This window comes from Peromyscus californicus, unplaced genomic scaffold, assembly GCF_007827085.1.
Source record: "Peromyscus californicus insignis strain IS unplaced genomic scaffold, ASM782708v3 Scaffold_15__1_contigs__length_86483966, whole genome shotgun sequence".
Classification (NCBI taxonomy): Eukaryota; Metazoa; Chordata; class Mammalia; order Rodentia; family Cricetidae; genus Peromyscus; species Peromyscus californicus.
In genome coordinates this window covers 57,764,212-57,781,221 of record NW_026294447.1, presented here as the reverse complement: position 1 = coordinate 57,781,221, position 17,010 = coordinate 57,764,212, and the positions used below count along the sequence as shown (strand labels likewise).

Sequence of the window (17,010 nt, the reverse complement as noted above, 5' to 3'; positions counted from 1 at the left end):
GACCTCCCCTCATGTCAGAGGTCTGGGGCTAAGGGTACCTCTGAAGGATTTGTGATTAGGCTATGCTGAGGACATTTTGGGAGAGGCTGGGAGGTCTGGGTAGGAGGGCTGTAGCGAAGATCCTCTCAAGTATGTGGTGTGTACTGCCTTGGCCAGGCTCAACGATCACATTCCTGGCTTTTAGGGTGATTGGAACTCAATGATATGGAATGTGCCAAGGATCTCACCCCGTCCCTTTCTACCCAGTCCTCAGCACTGAGCACACCAGTAGGCATTCTGCTCTATGATCCTGGTGACCATGGGAGGTCACATGGGGAATGGGCACAAGGCTCCAGTTGCTAGTCTCCTGGCCATATGGGCATGGACCTTGGGACCAAGGGTCAGAGGCTCTCTGTAGCTACAATGAAGATTAAGTGCTGGGACTTCCCTAGGTTGCCATGGATTGTTCTTCTGAGCTCCCTGGGCCCTGGGCACACTTCCAGCACTTGACAGGCAGATTGCACATGGAACCCTTGAATCCAGGGTGTGTTACAGTCAGAGCCCACCTACCTTGTGACCCTGGGGCTATATGGCTCTCCACAGGCAGGACCTGAGCTCAGCTCCACATGTAGGAGACGCCTGGTGGCCTGGCCATACTCTTGGGTCCTGGGGATGTTCTGATGGGGTCCAGCTGCTCTCTGATGTCCCTCTTGATCTCTTTAGTCCTGCACGCTCTTGTCTGGGTACTCACTGTACAAAGGCATCCCACCAAGGCAGCCAAGAGCCGGCGCATGAGAGAGCAAGCCCGAGCCTGAGTGTGGACAGTGAACGGTTTATTTATTATCGTGTGGACATAACACGCACTGCGTGGACAGACTGAAACACCATGGCTGCTGGGTCTGAGCTGTATTCTGACAGCTCTGTGGCGTGGAAAGGCCACACTGCACCCAGCTGCTCACTGCCAGCCGAGGAGCTAACAGTGTCACCAGGAGAAAACTCGGAAGCCATCTAATAAAGCAGGTGATTTTGGGGTGTTCTCTCTATAAACCAAAGAAATGTACACTTAAATAAGCAAATATAAAATACAAAAAAGAATAGACCCGGTGTTCTGTGTCAGATACGCTAAAAATCCAGGAGCTGAAGTTTGTCTCCTCATTTTAATATTGTATCACAGGTTGAGACTTAAGCACATCCCAGCTTCTGCAGGCTTGCTGTGTGCTGGGGATAGCACGGCTCCTCGCGATCCTCCACGGCTGGCGCCATCTTACGTGGTGCTGATCCCACTTAACTCCTGCCTGATGGCTAAGGGCAGGATAGGAGAGGGAGGTTCAGTGTAGCAGGGAAGCACCCTGTTCAGGCTGCCAGAGACCACACATGGGCTAGAGGTTCACCAGCAGGGCAGCTCTGACAGATCTTTGGGGAGACAACCCAGACCTCATGTGCTTCCGCTCCTAATGAAGGGCTTGAAAGGGCCAAAGGCTATGCCTTGCTTCAGAGCTTCCTCGGGATGCTGTGGGAGGGACCCAGGTCTTCCTAGAGTCTGACAGGTGAGTACCTACATCTGCTCAAAGGCCCTTGAGTCCCTCCCCACACAGGGTGGAAGCTGTCTAGTGAGTGTGGTACAGCAGGAGTCTCTGGCCACAGAGCTGTAGACTGTGCTGGTGCCATGGCCCAGCCTTTCTCCTCTAGGGCTGGCTCTGTTCTGCCTGCCTGAGACTCATTAAGCCTTCCCAAACTGCTCTTCCTTCCTCTGGCCCTTCATCCTGTCTCTTCCCCAGATCTGGGCTCCCTTCTCTGAGCTCCCCTCCCTTCCCCTCTTCCGTCACAGGCCTCTGGTACCCTCACAGTGGACAGACCTGGCTGGAGCCAACAGCCAGAGAAGGGCCACCACCTCACACTTTTCTGCAGGCTCTTAGCATGGGCCTACATGATGATGGCAGGCAGTGATTGAAGCTAGGCTCTCACCACTGCCTGTCTCTTCCCAGGCAGCTCTCTTGAAGACAGCTTGACTATGCTTGGGGTTTCTGACTATTTCCCCAAGTGCCAGAAAGGGAGCCCCCCAAGCATGGAACTGTGGGGCAGCAGTAAGGCAGTGAACTGCTCCATAGTTGTGTTGTCTCCGTCCCCACATCATGAACACTCTCCTAGACTTGTCCTCTGGTGGGACTGGACTGACAGAAATTGTGGTCTCTGTGGCCAAGGAGTGTAGCTATTATAGCTACTGGCTGCCAGGTCTCAGCAGCACCTCTGTGCACATCTCCCCTGTGGGAGCCTGCGGTCAGCTGTCCCTCTGGCTTCACAGGTCTTTCTAGCTCGGGTCACTGCGGACAGCCTGGGCACCAGTGACAGGGGGGGACACCCGGGGGAGGATGGGTGCAGGCTGTGCTTTGCTGTTCTGTTCCAGCCCGAGCCAGCTCCTTAAAGGCCCTGGTGGGGACAGATGTGATGTGAGCATCACAGTCCGACTTTCTGGAGCCAGGGGCTCCCTAGACAGGGTCATGCAGGCTGTGAAGGAGTCAGGCACTCTCTAGAGACAGCAGTGACAGGAAGATTGGATAGGCAATAGACTAGGAAGGGACAGAAACTTGGAGGGTGTCTCCAAGCCCACCCTCTCCTCCACAGGGCGATCTTCTGGGAGGAAGCTGAGGCAAGGAGGATCTCAGACACAGAACCACACCCCAGGGAGAGGTGCATTCTCAGTAATCCGCTTCAGTTTCCTGAGCCCCAGTTTCCCCAGCTACGATGGGGTGAGTGTGGGATGGTGGGGACAGTGAGCTCCTCCCCGGCTGGAGTAGCCCCCACTCACCATCGATGATCTCCTCTTTTACCTTGTGGAGCTCTCGCACCACCTCCTCCAGGATTTCCTGCTGGGCAGAATCTCAGAGTGAAGAGACAGACGCTGACTCTGGGGATGTGCTGCAGGGGTCTCTTCCTCAGCCAGGCCCTGCTCTCAGCACCCCTCAGTCATGATGGAGGGGGCCCAGAGGCAGGCTGCAGGGTGCCCAGGCACTCCCTTTTCCTCCACTGGCCAGCTCCCTGCTTTGTGGCAGTCAAGCATGGGAGCCACTGACTAGAGATAGTCCCCAGCCTGCTGAAAGCTACCGGCTCTCACCTGTTTCATCCTGTCCAAATCTAAGGCATCCAGGCCCACATCATTTACACTCCCGGCAGGCTTCACCCTGGAAGAAGAATGGTAGGTGTAGGAGGGTGGGTGCTGGGGTCTATAGGCACCCATGCTGGGGAAGCTTGAGGTGTCAGAGACCTCTGCTTAGGGTCCAAGAACCACCTGCTCTCCAGCCCTTCTGCTGTAGGGCTGCTGGGAAAGGATGTGAATGTCCTGTCCTTTAAAGGTCTCCTCAATCCCTTAACCACATTTCCCAGTCCGAGTCAGGACATGGGGCCACACAGGAGCAGTCTTCTGGCTTGACAGGCCTTAGGTAGAGGAGGCAACTGAGAAAAACAGCATTAGTGCCTCCTGTCTCCCTGGAGAGAAACAGCACTGATAACATCTTCCTCCACATGGAGCTTGTGCTCCAGCTGACCTCTGGTTGGTGAAACCCAACAACTGTAGCAGTGGAATCGTAGTTAGCTCCATGCTGAGGGTACCATCCTAGGCTGCCTCCCAAATGTCTGTGCAACAGATTCTCTCTCACCCAGAGGGAGGCTTGGCCGGCCCCTCTCTAAAGCTACCCCAGACTACCTCTACCTCTGTCCTCAGTCTTCTCCAGGGCCTCTCCAGGAGCCACAGTTATCCCTGGTGCACAGCCTGGCTGACCATGGGCATGCCTGTCAGGGCCATGCTGGAGCTCTACTCTGCTCATCACCTTGTCTCATTCTGCAAGTCAGGCTTCTGGTGTCACCTGCTCTGTGACAAGAGCTGCTGGCTTCCATTTGGGGTGGTCAGTGGAGATAATTCCTGGTGTGGGCTTAGGGGCCTTCAAATGCAGGCTTCAGTCACCATCTTTGACTTTTTGGACCAGTGTACTTTCCTTTTGCTCTTTCTTTATTGGTTATACTTTGAACAGGTTCTGGACAGAGATTACTGATCTGAACTTCAATGCCTCCGGTACAGGCATTCTCCCCAGATACTCATTAGCCACAATGTGAATCTAACTCCAGGATCTTTCAGAACATGGTGGAGGTGCTGAAGGCAGACACACTCTAGACCCAACTCTCTGCCCATATGGAGAGAACAGCCATTGAAGCCTGTGGCTCCAGGGGAAGAAATGTGGCTGGAACCAGGTAGGGAGACTGGGATGTGATGGAGTTCAAATGTCCATTTATGGAGACAGCTTAGTTGTGAGGGGTCGTGTTAGTAGAGAGAGAGGGCCAGTGATCTGCAAAGCTTGGAAGAAGTGTTCCTGCATGTGTTCTGGGTGAGCTACACAGATGTCGGTGCTGAACAGGTAGGTCTACCAGGAATTCTGGGTTCCGATAAGCAAATAACCCAAGCTTCAGGCCCTTCCTGTGGGTTGCAGGCACCATTTCAGCAGTGACTTCTGGGAGACTGGGGTAATCTGCCTTACTTCTTCAAGACTCAGCACTCCCACCTCCATATTGACAGCAACCGTGAACAGCATGAGTGCTTGAGCGGTGGTTACTGTACATCTTTACTGAAACTAAAGACCAGATTTGGCAAGGCTGGGCGGGGGGCGGGTGGTGGTGGTGGTGGTGCACACCTTTAATCCCAGCACTAGGGAGGCAGAGGCTGGAGGATCTCTGTGAGTTCAAGGCCAGCCTGGTCTACAGAGCAAGTTTCAGGACACAGAGAAACCCTGTCTCAAAAAACCAAAATCAAAACCAAACAACAACAAAAACAAAACAAAAAAAGATCAGGTTTGGCTTGAAGCTGCAGAGAGATTTCATTCTACGAGAGAAGCCTCAGCCACTGAGAAGGTGGGACCATACTTGGAGACTCCACTAGCTGTCAGGACTAGCTCTGCTGGAAGGCCACCGGCTATTCCACCCTCCTCTGTCAGCTTTCCTCTCCTGACAGAGCGACCCGCCTGTGCTCAGGTGCTCTGCAGGGACCCTGCATATAGACGGTGAGCTCGCCGTCAATCTCCATGCTGCCCCTTCCTGTTTTCCACCTTCTCTGCTCCTACTGGCCTGTCCTTTGACTGTGCTAGGGTGCTTATGCTCAAGACTCAGCACCTCCCATCCCTTCACATTGGAGGCTGCCTCCCAAATGTCTGTGCAACAGATTCTCTCTCACCCAGAGGGAGGCTTGGCCGGCCCCTCTCTAAAGCTACCCCAGACTACCTCTACCTCTGTCCTCAGTCTTCTCCAGGGCCTCTCCAGGAGCCACAGTTATCCCTGGTGCACAGCCTGGCTGACCATGGGCATGCCTGTCAGGGCCATGCTGGAGCTCTACTCTGCTCATCACCTTGTCTCATTCTGCAAGCCAGGCTTCTGGTGTCACCTGCTCTGTGACAAGAGCTGCTGGCTTCCATTTGGGGTGGTCAGTGGAGATAATTCCTGGTGTGGGCTTAAGGGTCTTCAAATGCAGGCTTCAGTCACGATTTTTGATTTTTTGGGCCAGCTTAGTTCTCAAGAGTCTATCTTGCTGTTACACTGGCATTTGGTTTGGGAAACATGGTCAGCTGATTTGTGGGGAGTCTGGCTAGGTGTGCTGAAGGCAAAGGAAGGGGACCAAGAATGACCAGAAGGGGCAGGATGCCGGGCTGAGGGGTGCAGCAGTCCCCACAGCTTCCCTGCGTGGTAGGGACCGATGGCTCTCTGTTTTGTCTCCCTTTCCCTCACAAGTCACGCCTCTCCAGGGCTCTGGCTTTCCCTTCTCAGGAGAGGGAGGAGCCAGCCTACACCACTGGAGGGTCCCTAGCTTTCCCCAGGTCTGAAAGAGCAGACCACCCTTCCCAGAGCAAGTTGTTAATACCAAGACACGAGACAGGGCTGGGAGGTGTTAGTCATGGGCAAGGAGACAGAGGAGGCCCCAGAGCCCAGGTAACACATGGGCAGGAGGGTTGTCGGTACCTAGAGTGAGGCTGCGACTGAAGGGGACTCTTAGCTTCGGGGCTCTTTGCCACAGACGGGGTTCTACGGCAATGGAATGAAACAGACATGTGAACCAGTGCCAAAGCCCGCCCATGAGACTCGTCTTTTGGCCCTTCCAGAACAGCTCACCTGGACAGCAACGAGGACACAGGTTTCTCCACCGAGTTGCTCCGTTCCCAAGGCTTTCGGCCAGCCTCTGTCAATTCATTTCACAAAGGGTCAGAGTCGAAAGGGCTCGGTGTCACCCCACTCCTAAACACCCCTCGCAGGAGCCTGCCCAGGCTCTGGGTGCAGAGCGACTGTGGGAAGGCTGCTCAGAGCAGAGCTGCAACCTGGCTCCTGAGTTTCAGTCCCCCTTCACCAGGGCACCCTTGGAACTGTAGGCAGCCCTACTGTCATCGTTTCCCAACTCCAGGGTTCCTGTTCCTTAGAAACTTGAGTCCTCTCCATGGAGCGTGGTCCAGCTGATAGGGAAGCAGAGCTATCAGCTACAAGGAGCAGATGGGGACTCCTCCCAACACTCTCATTAGTGCTCCTTCGGCCAGGCTCCTCACACTGAGTCTGGCCCGCTCCCTTCCTCGGCGGAAGCCGCTTTCCCTTTCTAAGTCTACTGCTACAGGCAGAGGGCTCCTCGTCGGAGACACTTGGGACCAGAGGTGTTGCAGATTCAGAGTTCACCTGAAACTTGCTGGAAAAGTTTCAGAATCTGGAGCATTTTGGGTTTGGGGGCTGGGAATGCTCAACCTTTGTTGTACTAGATTACAATTCATGCTCCAATTCACAGGAAATATACTAAACTGAGCGGAACACACTGGCCAGGGGTCGAGCAAAGGGGCGGTGAGGCTGCCCTAAGCTGAGCCTTGTCTGCAGGCCAGCCTCAGGTCTGAGGCAGGTTATCTCAAAGCCACCTGGCAGGTGCAAAGGGCTTATCGGAACAGGTCCTGAGGCCACAGCTATACTCCAGGTGAGGCCTCAATAGAATACTTCACCACAGGGAGCCAAAAACTGCTAAGCATGGGAAATTCCTTAACTCACACAGTAGGAAAATAATGATAGCAACACTGACCAATACAGGGAGCAATATCCCAGGAAGTCCTAGAAGGTTGGCAGACATGTACACTGGTATAGACAAGCTGGCAAGAACATCCATCTGTCAGGTGGGCAAGCTGACTCCTTTGCCTCTCCTTACCACATACATGAGCCCCAAGCTTAGTGCAAGGCTGACATTGAGTGCAGTGTCAACTGAAGCCTGAATAACCAGCATCTGGGTCGTCTTCCTACAGCCAAGCCTCATGACACTCTCCGAAACACATCCCTTCTGCCACAGCTGACTGCAGTGACCAGGTGGGGCAGGCCAGGCTGTGTTTCTGATAGAGTAAGGTCCATTGGTGATCTAACTACAGCATCTATCTAGTTGGCATTACACAGCACACATAAAATGGGACATTAAAGAGCTCCTTGGCCAGGGGTGGGGCTAAGTGGTACCTTGCTCGACTGCAGTATGGAAGCTCTGGACTGTAAAAAAAAAAAAGAAACACCTCACCACCACATGGTAGCCCAGCCCCTAGCCAAGGCCCTACATGATACTCTTAGTACCTTCCCTTAGCTGGACCAGGGTTAAAGTCTCCTTATCACACCTGCCCAGCTGTCTGCCTGGTCTACTTGGGAAGCGCTGAGGATCTGGAACTCAGTAGACTTGACCCTCTCTACTCGCCCATAGAGTGAAGTAGCCAGATTAGCTGACCACTTGCTCTAAGACCTCAAGACTTGTTGGGCTAGGTGCCCTCTTACCTGAGGAATTAGGTGGCTGGCTGGTGGCTCGGGTCCCTGGGGATGGGGAGGTGCTAGGATCTTCCTAAAATGGGAGAGAAGGGCTCTTTCATTAGTCTAGTTAGGAAGGCTGCTTAGGGACAAGGCAGGACACCTTTGTACCAGCTTGCTTTCCAAATGTCCTCAAGGAATATGATTAGGAGATGTCTATCACTAAAGAACAAAACCCTCATGTCACAGCAGGGTTACCAGACTGGACAGTGAGGAGGAAAGAGCCTCAGAAAGACAGCTTCTTACCCCCTAGCACCCTATCCAGGCCTGATTTATACAGGAAGATCTAAAAAAAGGGTGGAAAAAATAGTGAAATCCACTCCTCAAGGTTCTGTGGCCCAAGGAACTATGAAGCTGGGGCTGGGGGAGGTGGGGTATTAGCTACGACCTAAGAAAAGACAGTGCTGAATCAAGAAAATGTGGCTACCAGGTCCTAACACACCTATGTAAACATCCTGTGCTTCCTGGCCACACAGGCCTTTGTATTTCCAGCATGTGTGGTTTAAGTTTCCAGGGGTGCAAGACGCAGGTCAGTGGGTGAGGACCTTGGTTTGGTCCCTGGCAGGCCTGCAAGGCAACCCTGAGTGTATGAAGGCAGGGCAGAAGCAGAGAGCTAGAGGAATGGGGGTAACCTCCCTAACCTGGGGTCTGAGAGGCCATGTGCAGGGAGCAAAGATCACGCAGAAGTGCTGGCTGGTGGCAGAGAGAACTGCACATGCCCAGGCCCGGCGAAGCAGCACAGAGCACAGTGAGGAGCAGACTGGAGCCCAGGGGCACCAGGCCCACCTCACCGGCTGAGCAGGTGGGCAAAGTGAGGCAGGAAGCATACACTGGTCCCAGGTAGCTACAATTCTCTCTAGTTCTGCTGGTGAGGTGCAGCCTTCACGCTGTTTGTATCTGAGGTGTATACTCAGTCGCCCCAGTACAATTCTATTTGTTTTAAGAAAGCTTATCATGTACATAAAGAAAACTGGTGACCATAGACAGAAGTTGAGGCTGGGAGCTCTGCTGCCAGACCAGGCTTCATATGGCTGCCCAGGTTTCTAGGATTCTCTGCCATGGCTGGGGACCTCAGCTCCCACTGGGCTTGACGGACTCAAGTGAAATGTTTAGAATTAAGTAATTTTGAAATAAAACCGTCTGACTTCCCAAGACTTCAGCAGATGCACCCAAATCCCTTGATGCAGCCCTGGAATGCTGGAGTACAGTGGCGCTGTGGCTCCACTGGGGTTCTTCCCAGCACTCCTGGCGGCCGTGACTTTCCCACTTACTTCTGCTTTCCCTGCTGGGCGATGGCTCCAAGGGTCTGGTCAAGAGAATGCTCAGGAGGTGCAAGCCTGGCTGGGCCCACTCCACGAAGGGGTCCCTGTCCCTCCCTCCCCACTAGCTACCTCCACACCAGGCATAGTTCCCAGTGACCTTGCTGGCAGATTTGCTGGGAGGCAAGCCTGAGGGTGTGTGTGTGGGGGGGGGGCTGAGGGGGGGGAAGGGGGTGGTGCCTACCGTTTGGCTCTCGTCTTCCTTTCTGTCAGGGGGCTTGTCTGTCTGGGAGGCTGCTTTCCTCCTAGATATTGGGGAGAAAAAAATACAAATCAGTTTCCCAAGGTTTCACAGTGATCTACAACTCTGGGCTGCCTCCATGCCCACCCTGGGTTCCCCAGTGGGTCATGCGTGGATCAGGATGTCTGTTTATATGAACAGGCTGCTTTAGTCAGGTACCCTTCCTCACATGAGCCAAGGCCAGGGGGTAAGACCTTCTGTGCTCACCCGTGACCTAGACTCAAAACTAGTCTGGGCAGGAAGGAAGCCCTTGGGTTTGGGTGTTTCTTTGTTCAGCTCAGCTGGTGGTGGCCACAGCTTCTGAGGGAGAAAGAAGCTGGCTGTACTCTGTTTAGGTCTCCAGGGATAGGGTTTAGCTGAGAGGCTACACTCCCAAGACACACAAGGCCTATGGATAGACTGGTACCCTGGCCTACAGTCTGTCTCTGGGTCAGAGCTGCACGGGGTTCTGTTGCAGCTGGCTGGCTGGGGAACCTCGACCCCAGCATCAAGTCACATTTTGCTGCTCTCCTGTCTGGGACCTCAGTTAACCTAGTCACACCCTTCCCAGACCAGGACAACACCAAGCAGCTAAAGGTGCCCTGAGAGCAGCAGGGCTGCCCTATGCTCAACACCTGCATTTTCCTCACATACGTGGAAACTCCTTTTACAGGACTCTAACTTTACAATGCTTCTGGTCTCAATGGTCACCTGCACCTGGCTCCCTCCCAGGTCAACGCAGGCCTCCCATACTTCCCAACAGTGTGCTCTGGTGGATTTTCAATGTGTGAGGCCCCCAAAGCTTTAGGCTCTCATAACCTAAGGTGAGTGGCTTACCAGGAGTGAAGTGGTGAGGAGTGTGTGGTGAGGAGCTGCCTCTGGCTGCAGTGGCAGGGCTCACACAGCTGTCTCATCTCAGGACAGCTCTAGCTACTCATTCCACACACCTGTCCTCACTGCTAGCCTCTTTATGCCAGTCACCGTCACCTCTCCCTGGACAACTACTGGTCTACCCAGCCACTTTACCCCATTTCAATGCATTGATGCCCAGAAGCCCATGTTTTAGCTCTTAAAAATAGAGGGTATCCTGGCCTAAAAGTGTGCCTCAGTGGTAATACATTTGCCTAGCATGTGCGAGGGAGGCCATGAGTTCCATCCCAACACTGAAAAGCTGACAAAAGACAACTAGACAAGGCACTCCACTCTCCACTGCTGAGACTTAGAGGGAAAGGCCCGTGTCGGGGCTGGTCACACAGCAGCCCTGAGTGCTCACATCCCCTGTTCTCCACTGCAGGCAGACCCCTGCCGAAAGAGAAGCAGGAGACCAAAGCTGCAGGGCTGTCAGTCTCACTGAGGTGGATGCCAAAGAGTTGTTTGGTTGATCCTGCGGACTGTGCAAAGCACATTTGCTTTGTAGGGCCTGGATCCACCTCTACCTCCACCCTGGCACCTGGCAGCTCCATGGCTCCCACTGCCTCTGGCCTTCTCCTGTTTTTCGAGAGGGAAAGAGTACTCCCTCTCATTTTGGGTACATGATCTAGGCCAAGTTGTTAAGCTCACTGGGAAGGTGTAAACATTTTCTTTTCTACTCTTATCTGAAGCCCTTTTCACCTCCGAGGGCTCTGAGATGCAAGCCCCCTGGGCAATCCAGCCTTAGCTCCAGCCTACCTCTAGCAGCCCCGTCCTCCACATGCACCAGGCTTCTCAGCATGTGCAGATGCCTGCACACCACCTGGCACCTCTATCTCCCAGCCCAGAGGACTGCACTTGTCTAGGCTGAGTAGCTGGAGCCTCCCCTGTGAGGCCCACTCTCTCCCTCCTGCAGGCCAGGACTTACTGTTATGTGAAGGCTGCTTACACGTCTGGCTCCTGTCTGGGTGACTGATGTCTGCCTAGGCCTTCTAGGAGGCTTGGGAAGGCCAAAGCTACAGGCCACCTCACTGCCCTCTCACACTAGTCTTCAATGCTGTAGCTGCTGTATGTGCAGAGGAGGCCAGGTTCGGGGCCACCGTGAAGCAACAGCCCAGCTGCCTGCACTTCTGGACCCGTCTCCTCTCTTCATACTCACAGAACCTCCCTCTTGGATTTAATGAGATGAATTAGGACAACAATGAATTAGGCATAGTTTTCACTTAGGTTGGTCAGCCTGGAAGGTAGAAGAGAAGGAGAAAGCAAGCGGCAGGGTCACACAGCTGTCTCCTCATCCCGGGATAGGTCTACTTACTTGGTTATGGGGCACAGCCTTTTGTCCAGCGTCTCACTGACAGCAGGTGAGGGCGGGGTGAGAGGTGCTTTGCTGATGTGTGAAGGGTGACTGGCATGTCCACCCTCGTACCCGCTGCACCCTCCTCAGCTTGGCTCCGGCCAGGGAGCAGCCAGTGAGGTGAGAGGTGCTTTGCTGATGTGTGAGGATGCCTGGCCAGCCTACCCTGCCAGGTACTCTCAACTACTGCACTACTGGAGCATCAGGGAACAGGCCTTGCTGTGGCTTCATCTGTGCGGAGCTTTGCTCAGGCACAGAGTGCTCTGATACTAGGCCTGCTCCTGTGCCCTCTGGTTCTTCAGGTCAGTCATAGCCTTAGTAACCCAGGGTCAGCATTCCTAGTGCTGGTCACACTTAAGGATGACAGGCAATAATGGCCTGTGCAGGCTAGAGCCATACCTACTGGGGCAACCAGAGCCAACGCTGACACAGAGGGGCCTATCTTCTCCCATCTCTATGGGCTCAAGTCATCTTGTAATTCCATCCTCGCCCCTTCCACATTCTCTAAAGAGCTCTCTAAAACTCCGGGAGTATGCTTTCTGTTTGTTGGGCTCGCGAGTGTAGGGGTGCTCTTCTTGCCCCCTGAATGTGTCTTAGCAATGACCTTCTGCTGAGGATCATAGTTTCCCAAAAGGCACACAGGCTCTGAAGGCATCAGACCCACCTCTTGGCCAGGAGTTTGTTCATCTCTTCCATGAGGCCTCCTCCTCCTCCCCCGCTGCTGGCCCGGTTGGCATCGGACTTGGAGGTCCCACTCGGACTGGAGCCTCCAGAGGCGTCTTCTGGCTGAGGGTGAGGAAGCGTGTGTATGTCACACTCCGGTTCAGTGGTGGGAGCAGCAGCCCCAGGGGACGCAGGATGGAGAAAGACCTCAGGAATGAGGCTGCTAGCCCAACACTCCCAACTGCACAGGTCAGAAAAGAAGACTCTAGAAAAGGCGGACCAGGGACTGGCATGGTAGGCTCACAGGCTTGAGTCCTTGCCAAAGTCAGTTGGTCACAAGAGAGGAGGGAAGCAAATTTCAAGCCAGAGATATGCATCAGAGGCACTCTTTTATGACCACATGCTGCTCATTCCAGAGCACATGCACCCCAGGGGTGGGGAGCAAACTGAGTCAGCTGGAAGCAAGTTCCATGGGAAAAGCAAAGGCAGATTCAGCACTTATTAACTAAGGCAGCTTGTAGCTGACAAAGTGCTGTCCCTGTTTACTTGTTTAATAACTGGCAGAGAGCTGGCTGGGCCTGGGCACAGCCTTTTGTCCAGCGTCTCACTGACGGCAGGTGAGGGCAGGGTGAGAGGTGCTTTGCTGATGTGTGAAGGGTGACTGGCATGTCCACCCTCTTACCCGCTGCACCCTCCTCAGCTTGGCTCCGGCCAGGGCAGCAGCCAGTCCTGATGCAGAGCTCTCATCGTGGTTGGCCCCCTGGGCTCCTCCAGCGGGCAGAGGGGGTGGGGGCGGGGGCGTAGCCCCTGTGGGTGGAGGTGGAACTGGGGGTGGAGGTGGGGGTGGAGGTCCACTACATGAGAGGGTGGCGCTGGCTGCCGATGAGGGATGCCCTGGTGGGAGGATGGGCCCTGAAATGCAATGGGGAGGAGTCAGTCTCCAACACCTAGCTGGTGTCCAGCCTGCTGTTTTTATTTCAGGTCCCTGGAAAAGAAGGAAGGGCAGCTTGCTCATCAGAGCCATGAGGAACAGAACAGTCTCCATCTCTCAGGAAGGCCCTGCAGAGCTCAGCCCTGTTACAATCACTCTCTATTCCAGTGTCTCCGGCATCTGGGGCCTGGCTATGGCATCCAGTGGCTTAACAAACTTCCTCTGGTTCCACCCATGCTTTTCTAGTGGGAGGGAGTTCCTGGCAGGACCTTTTTCCATTCTAAGTACCTGGCTCCATCTTAGCCATTGACTGGAATTGGTTTCAAGATATAACTGGGACTAGCCCTTGGTCCCTGGGGACTGTAAGCAGTAACTGTGGGTCCCAGAGCTGACCAGACTTTGATCAAGGAGCCATGGATGCTGAGTGCTGGCACTCACTGTGCACCCAGGCAGGCATCCCTAGCGAATACTGTCTGAGCTTCCACTGTGTGTCAGGCACTGTGCCATATGTGGAGGAAAACAGCACAGGGTGCTTGAGGCCTAGTAAAGAGAGAACACAGCATAGAGGTGAACACAGACGTGCTGCGAGGCAAGCGCTACCAAGAGCAGGCACACAGGATGCCTGTGAAGCCTGAAGTTCTTGGGACCAGACAGGAGAGGAAGTATCCAGTTAAGTGAAGGAAGCAGGGGTGAGCAAAGAGAATGGGATGCCTGGGAGGAAAAGAAAGAAGATGCTAGTGCTGGCGCGGAGGTGGGAAGGAGAGTGCAGGGTAGGCTGCACTTCAGAGCTGTGTCCCAGCATGGGAGGGGCTGACAGGATGTCAGAACTGGACTTGCTCAAGGACTGTGTACAGGGGCATGGGCAACGGAGAGGAGGTGCTGCAGTATCAGGTGAGAGGGCAATATCACCTGAGTGCAGGGTGCTTGGAAAACAGCTCAGCTGTTTTCCCCTGAGCAAGACAGAACTTGAGAATGCACTGAGCAAGTTAGGTAAGATAAGGCTACACAAGTACAAGGCAACTGAAAAAGTCCTGTCCATCAGTGCTCCTGACATGCCTTCTCGGGGTGTGCTAAGTCCCACTTGGCACCCAGGAAGCCTGCTCTGGCACTCCTCTCTGGCCTCGATCCCGACTCTGATTGTCTCCAGCACCCAAGACACTGTGTGCACGTCATGTTAGGACCAGCATGCCTTTCTGGGGGCAGGACTGCTGCCTGCCTTGTTGAAAGCATGTCTCTAGCTCTCGGTGCCCTGCTGACACTGAGAACGGGACAATGAGAGGCCCAGGGGCTCCCCAATCCTACAGCCCTAACCAGACTTGAGCCCAGTGGTGAAGTAGTGGGAGCTGTCTGAGCTGGGGCCACCGGGGCAGTGTGGGTGGTAGCTGGAGGAAGGGGACTCTCACTCACCTGTGGCAGAGATTCTTCGCTCCAGAGACTCCTGGCGGTGCTGCTGCTGCTCCATCACTTGTCTGAAAAGCAACCAGAGCAGACACCTTGACCTCTCTGTGCCCCGAGATCCCAGGCATGAAATCTGGTTCTGTGGTACCCGAGAGCCACAGCACTGGGCTCTGTGTGTGTGTATTTGCATGTGCACACGTGTGTGGAGGCAAAAGGTCTACCCTGAATGTTGTTCCTGGGCATCATTCACTTTTTCTTTCTTTTGAGACAAGGCCTCTCACAGCAAGGCTGGCTGGCCAGTGAACTCAGGGTTTGTCTGTCTCTGCCTTCTAAACTTGGAGTTCAAGTGGGTGGTGCTATATCTAACTTTTTGTGGGGAAAAAAAAAAGAGCATTGAGGAGCTAATCCATGTCTTGCAAGTACTTTACTGACTGAGCGATCTCCTCATATCCCTGGGCTGCCCCCTATAAAGACAGGGATGTGTTGGGTTCAAGTACCTAGATGGAAGAGGATTGGCAAGCTGGAACATACTGAACAGGAAGCGTCTCAAAGCTCACGCGACGCTCTGGCTGATTTGATTCAGTGGAGTGAGTGGGCTGATGGGCTCACCTGGCTGTTTGACACTTATGGCTTCAATAGATGTGGCCTCAGGAGAAATGGTCAGAAGACCACATGTCTCCATCTAGTCCCCCATCAGAGGGCCACCTGGTACTACAGAGTTATAGGCATGCTTCAGAAGGGGTTTATGGAAGTATGGATCTGCATGCCAGGGACATGTATCCTTAATCTGCATTGAGCTCACAGGTCTCTGGCAGGGAGTAGATGTTCCCTGTTACCCCCTGAGAGTGCTGGCCCGAGATGTACTATGTCTCGACTAGCCGAAGGGTGCTCTTGGCACTACTGGGAAGCTTTCAGGCAGGCACCTGTGGGACATGGAGTTACCTTCTCTGGATGTCCATCTCCTCAGGAGAGGGGCCATTCTGCACCTGACGCTGTGTGGCGGGGCCTGTAGGGAAGAGATGCAGAGTGGAGTGGTCAGTAGAGGGAAGAAAGGCCCCAACAAAGAACTGTAATGGCATGCTCTCCACCCCTTTGCCTTCTCACCTGTGCAACCCCTGCATACACTGGTCTCTCACTCACCCTTTCTTCTTCATTCCCTGGGGCTCCTCCCTCTGAAGCATAGGTGGGACCCCAAGTTCTAGGTGTTGACATGTACCCACTTTTAACAGCACTTGCTGTCTCTGCTTCCTCACTTGCCTGTTCCCTTAGCTCCATCACCAGCGTGTTAAGAATCATCAACTCTGCTGGGTGGAGTACAGGACTAATGCCTCCAGCGGGTGAGTGGCAGGGCTAGACTGAACCCAGGGACTACACGTGTGGGATAGTCCCTCCTTGTACCTGCTGCTCACACTGGGAGTCTGCAGCTCTGAGTAGCACAGTGAGGTCCTGCTCCCTTTGTTCTGGGCCACCATGAAACCCTTTGGCTCTTTGGGTACACTTTGGACCCAAAAGAGTAGGATCCCACTGCTGAGCCCAATGTTCACAGGAGGGCTGGTGCTGGGAGCCCACCTTAGCATGCTTTGTGCAACATTTAAAGAGAAATCTAGGCTGCTGCTCCAACCCAAGAAAGAGCTGATTGTTTCCCGAGGGCCAGGTGTCCCTCGGGAAGTGCATGCTCAGTGGCTGGCGGAGGGGATGTGCAAGCAGCTTTGTTTCCACCTTTGGGTGAAGTGAGTGCAAGTTTACAACCTCAGACAGTAGGGAGACTCTTCAGCCTCCTGCTCCCTGAAGCCCAGGGTCTTCCTTCTAATCCTCTCCTGTGCAGAAAGTGTTACTGTACTATGGGAGCATGATCAGAGTAACGCCCAGGCACTTTCTTTACTTAATCTATATTTCAATTGTAATGCTCACACAGCTAGGTGGTGTCCCTGAGGACTTGGGACCACCAAGAAAACCAGGCCCAGGAAGGTTAGATGACTTGCTCAAAGGTTATGCAAGATGCAGAGCACGACAAAATACTTGCTAAAGGTCACACTCTTTCTCAAGTTCAGTCTCACCATGATGTCAGACTGAGACTGGCTTGAAGAACGAGATAGTGGACTCACATGCCACCTGAAGAGCCACAAGCTGCCCTGTCCCTAGATACTGCTCTCAGGTTTCACCTTCGGTCTGCACAGTACAAAGGGTTCCTTGACCCCTGCCTCACTCATTCTGGCGACTGCAGGTTTCATAGCACCTCAGCCCTACATTCTGGGACTCTGCTGTTAGCCTGGCGAAGGCTGTGGTGGTTGAAATGAAAACTGCCTCCATAGCCCTGGCTATCTGAACACCTGGTCACCAGTCAGTGGTGCTGTATGAAGAGATTTAGGAGGTAAGCCTTTGTGGAGTGGGTTTGCCCCTG

General features: G+C 54.0%; 1 protein-coding gene across 5 annotated transcripts in view; it reads right to left on the bottom strand.

The window, feature by feature from the left end:
• Window positions 1-795: 795 nt before the first annotated feature.
• Evl (Enah/Vasp-like) overlaps window positions 796-17,010 on the bottom strand; it is a 149,028-nt gene continuing 132,813 nt past the window's right edge. For 4 of the 5 annotated variants that reach the window (XM_052738946.1, XM_052738947.1, XM_052738944.1 and 1 more), the window contains 11 exons: window positions 15,552-15,615; window positions 14,619-14,680; window positions 12,963-13,192; window positions 12,282-12,403; window positions 9,319-9,379; window positions 7,786-7,849; window positions 6,124-6,190; window positions 5,974-6,036; window positions 3,092-3,158; window positions 2,786-2,843; window positions 796-1,281 (listed from right to left, as the gene is read on the bottom strand). In XM_052738946.1, the coding sequence (XP_052594906.1) occupies window positions 1,244-1,281; window positions 2,786-2,843; window positions 3,092-3,158; window positions 5,974-6,036; window positions 6,124-6,190; window positions 7,786-7,849; window positions 9,319-9,379; window positions 12,282-12,403; window positions 12,963-13,192; window positions 14,619-14,680; window positions 15,552-15,615 (896 nt within the window). In that variant the 3' untranslated portion in view covers window positions 796-1,243. The remainder of the gene's footprint in view (window positions 1,282-2,785; window positions 2,844-3,091; window positions 3,159-5,973; window positions 6,037-6,123; window positions 6,191-7,785; window positions 7,850-9,318; window positions 9,380-12,281; window positions 12,404-12,962; window positions 13,193-14,618; window positions 14,681-15,551; window positions 15,616-17,010) is intronic. The other variant, XM_052738948.1, reaches the window with a different exon arrangement.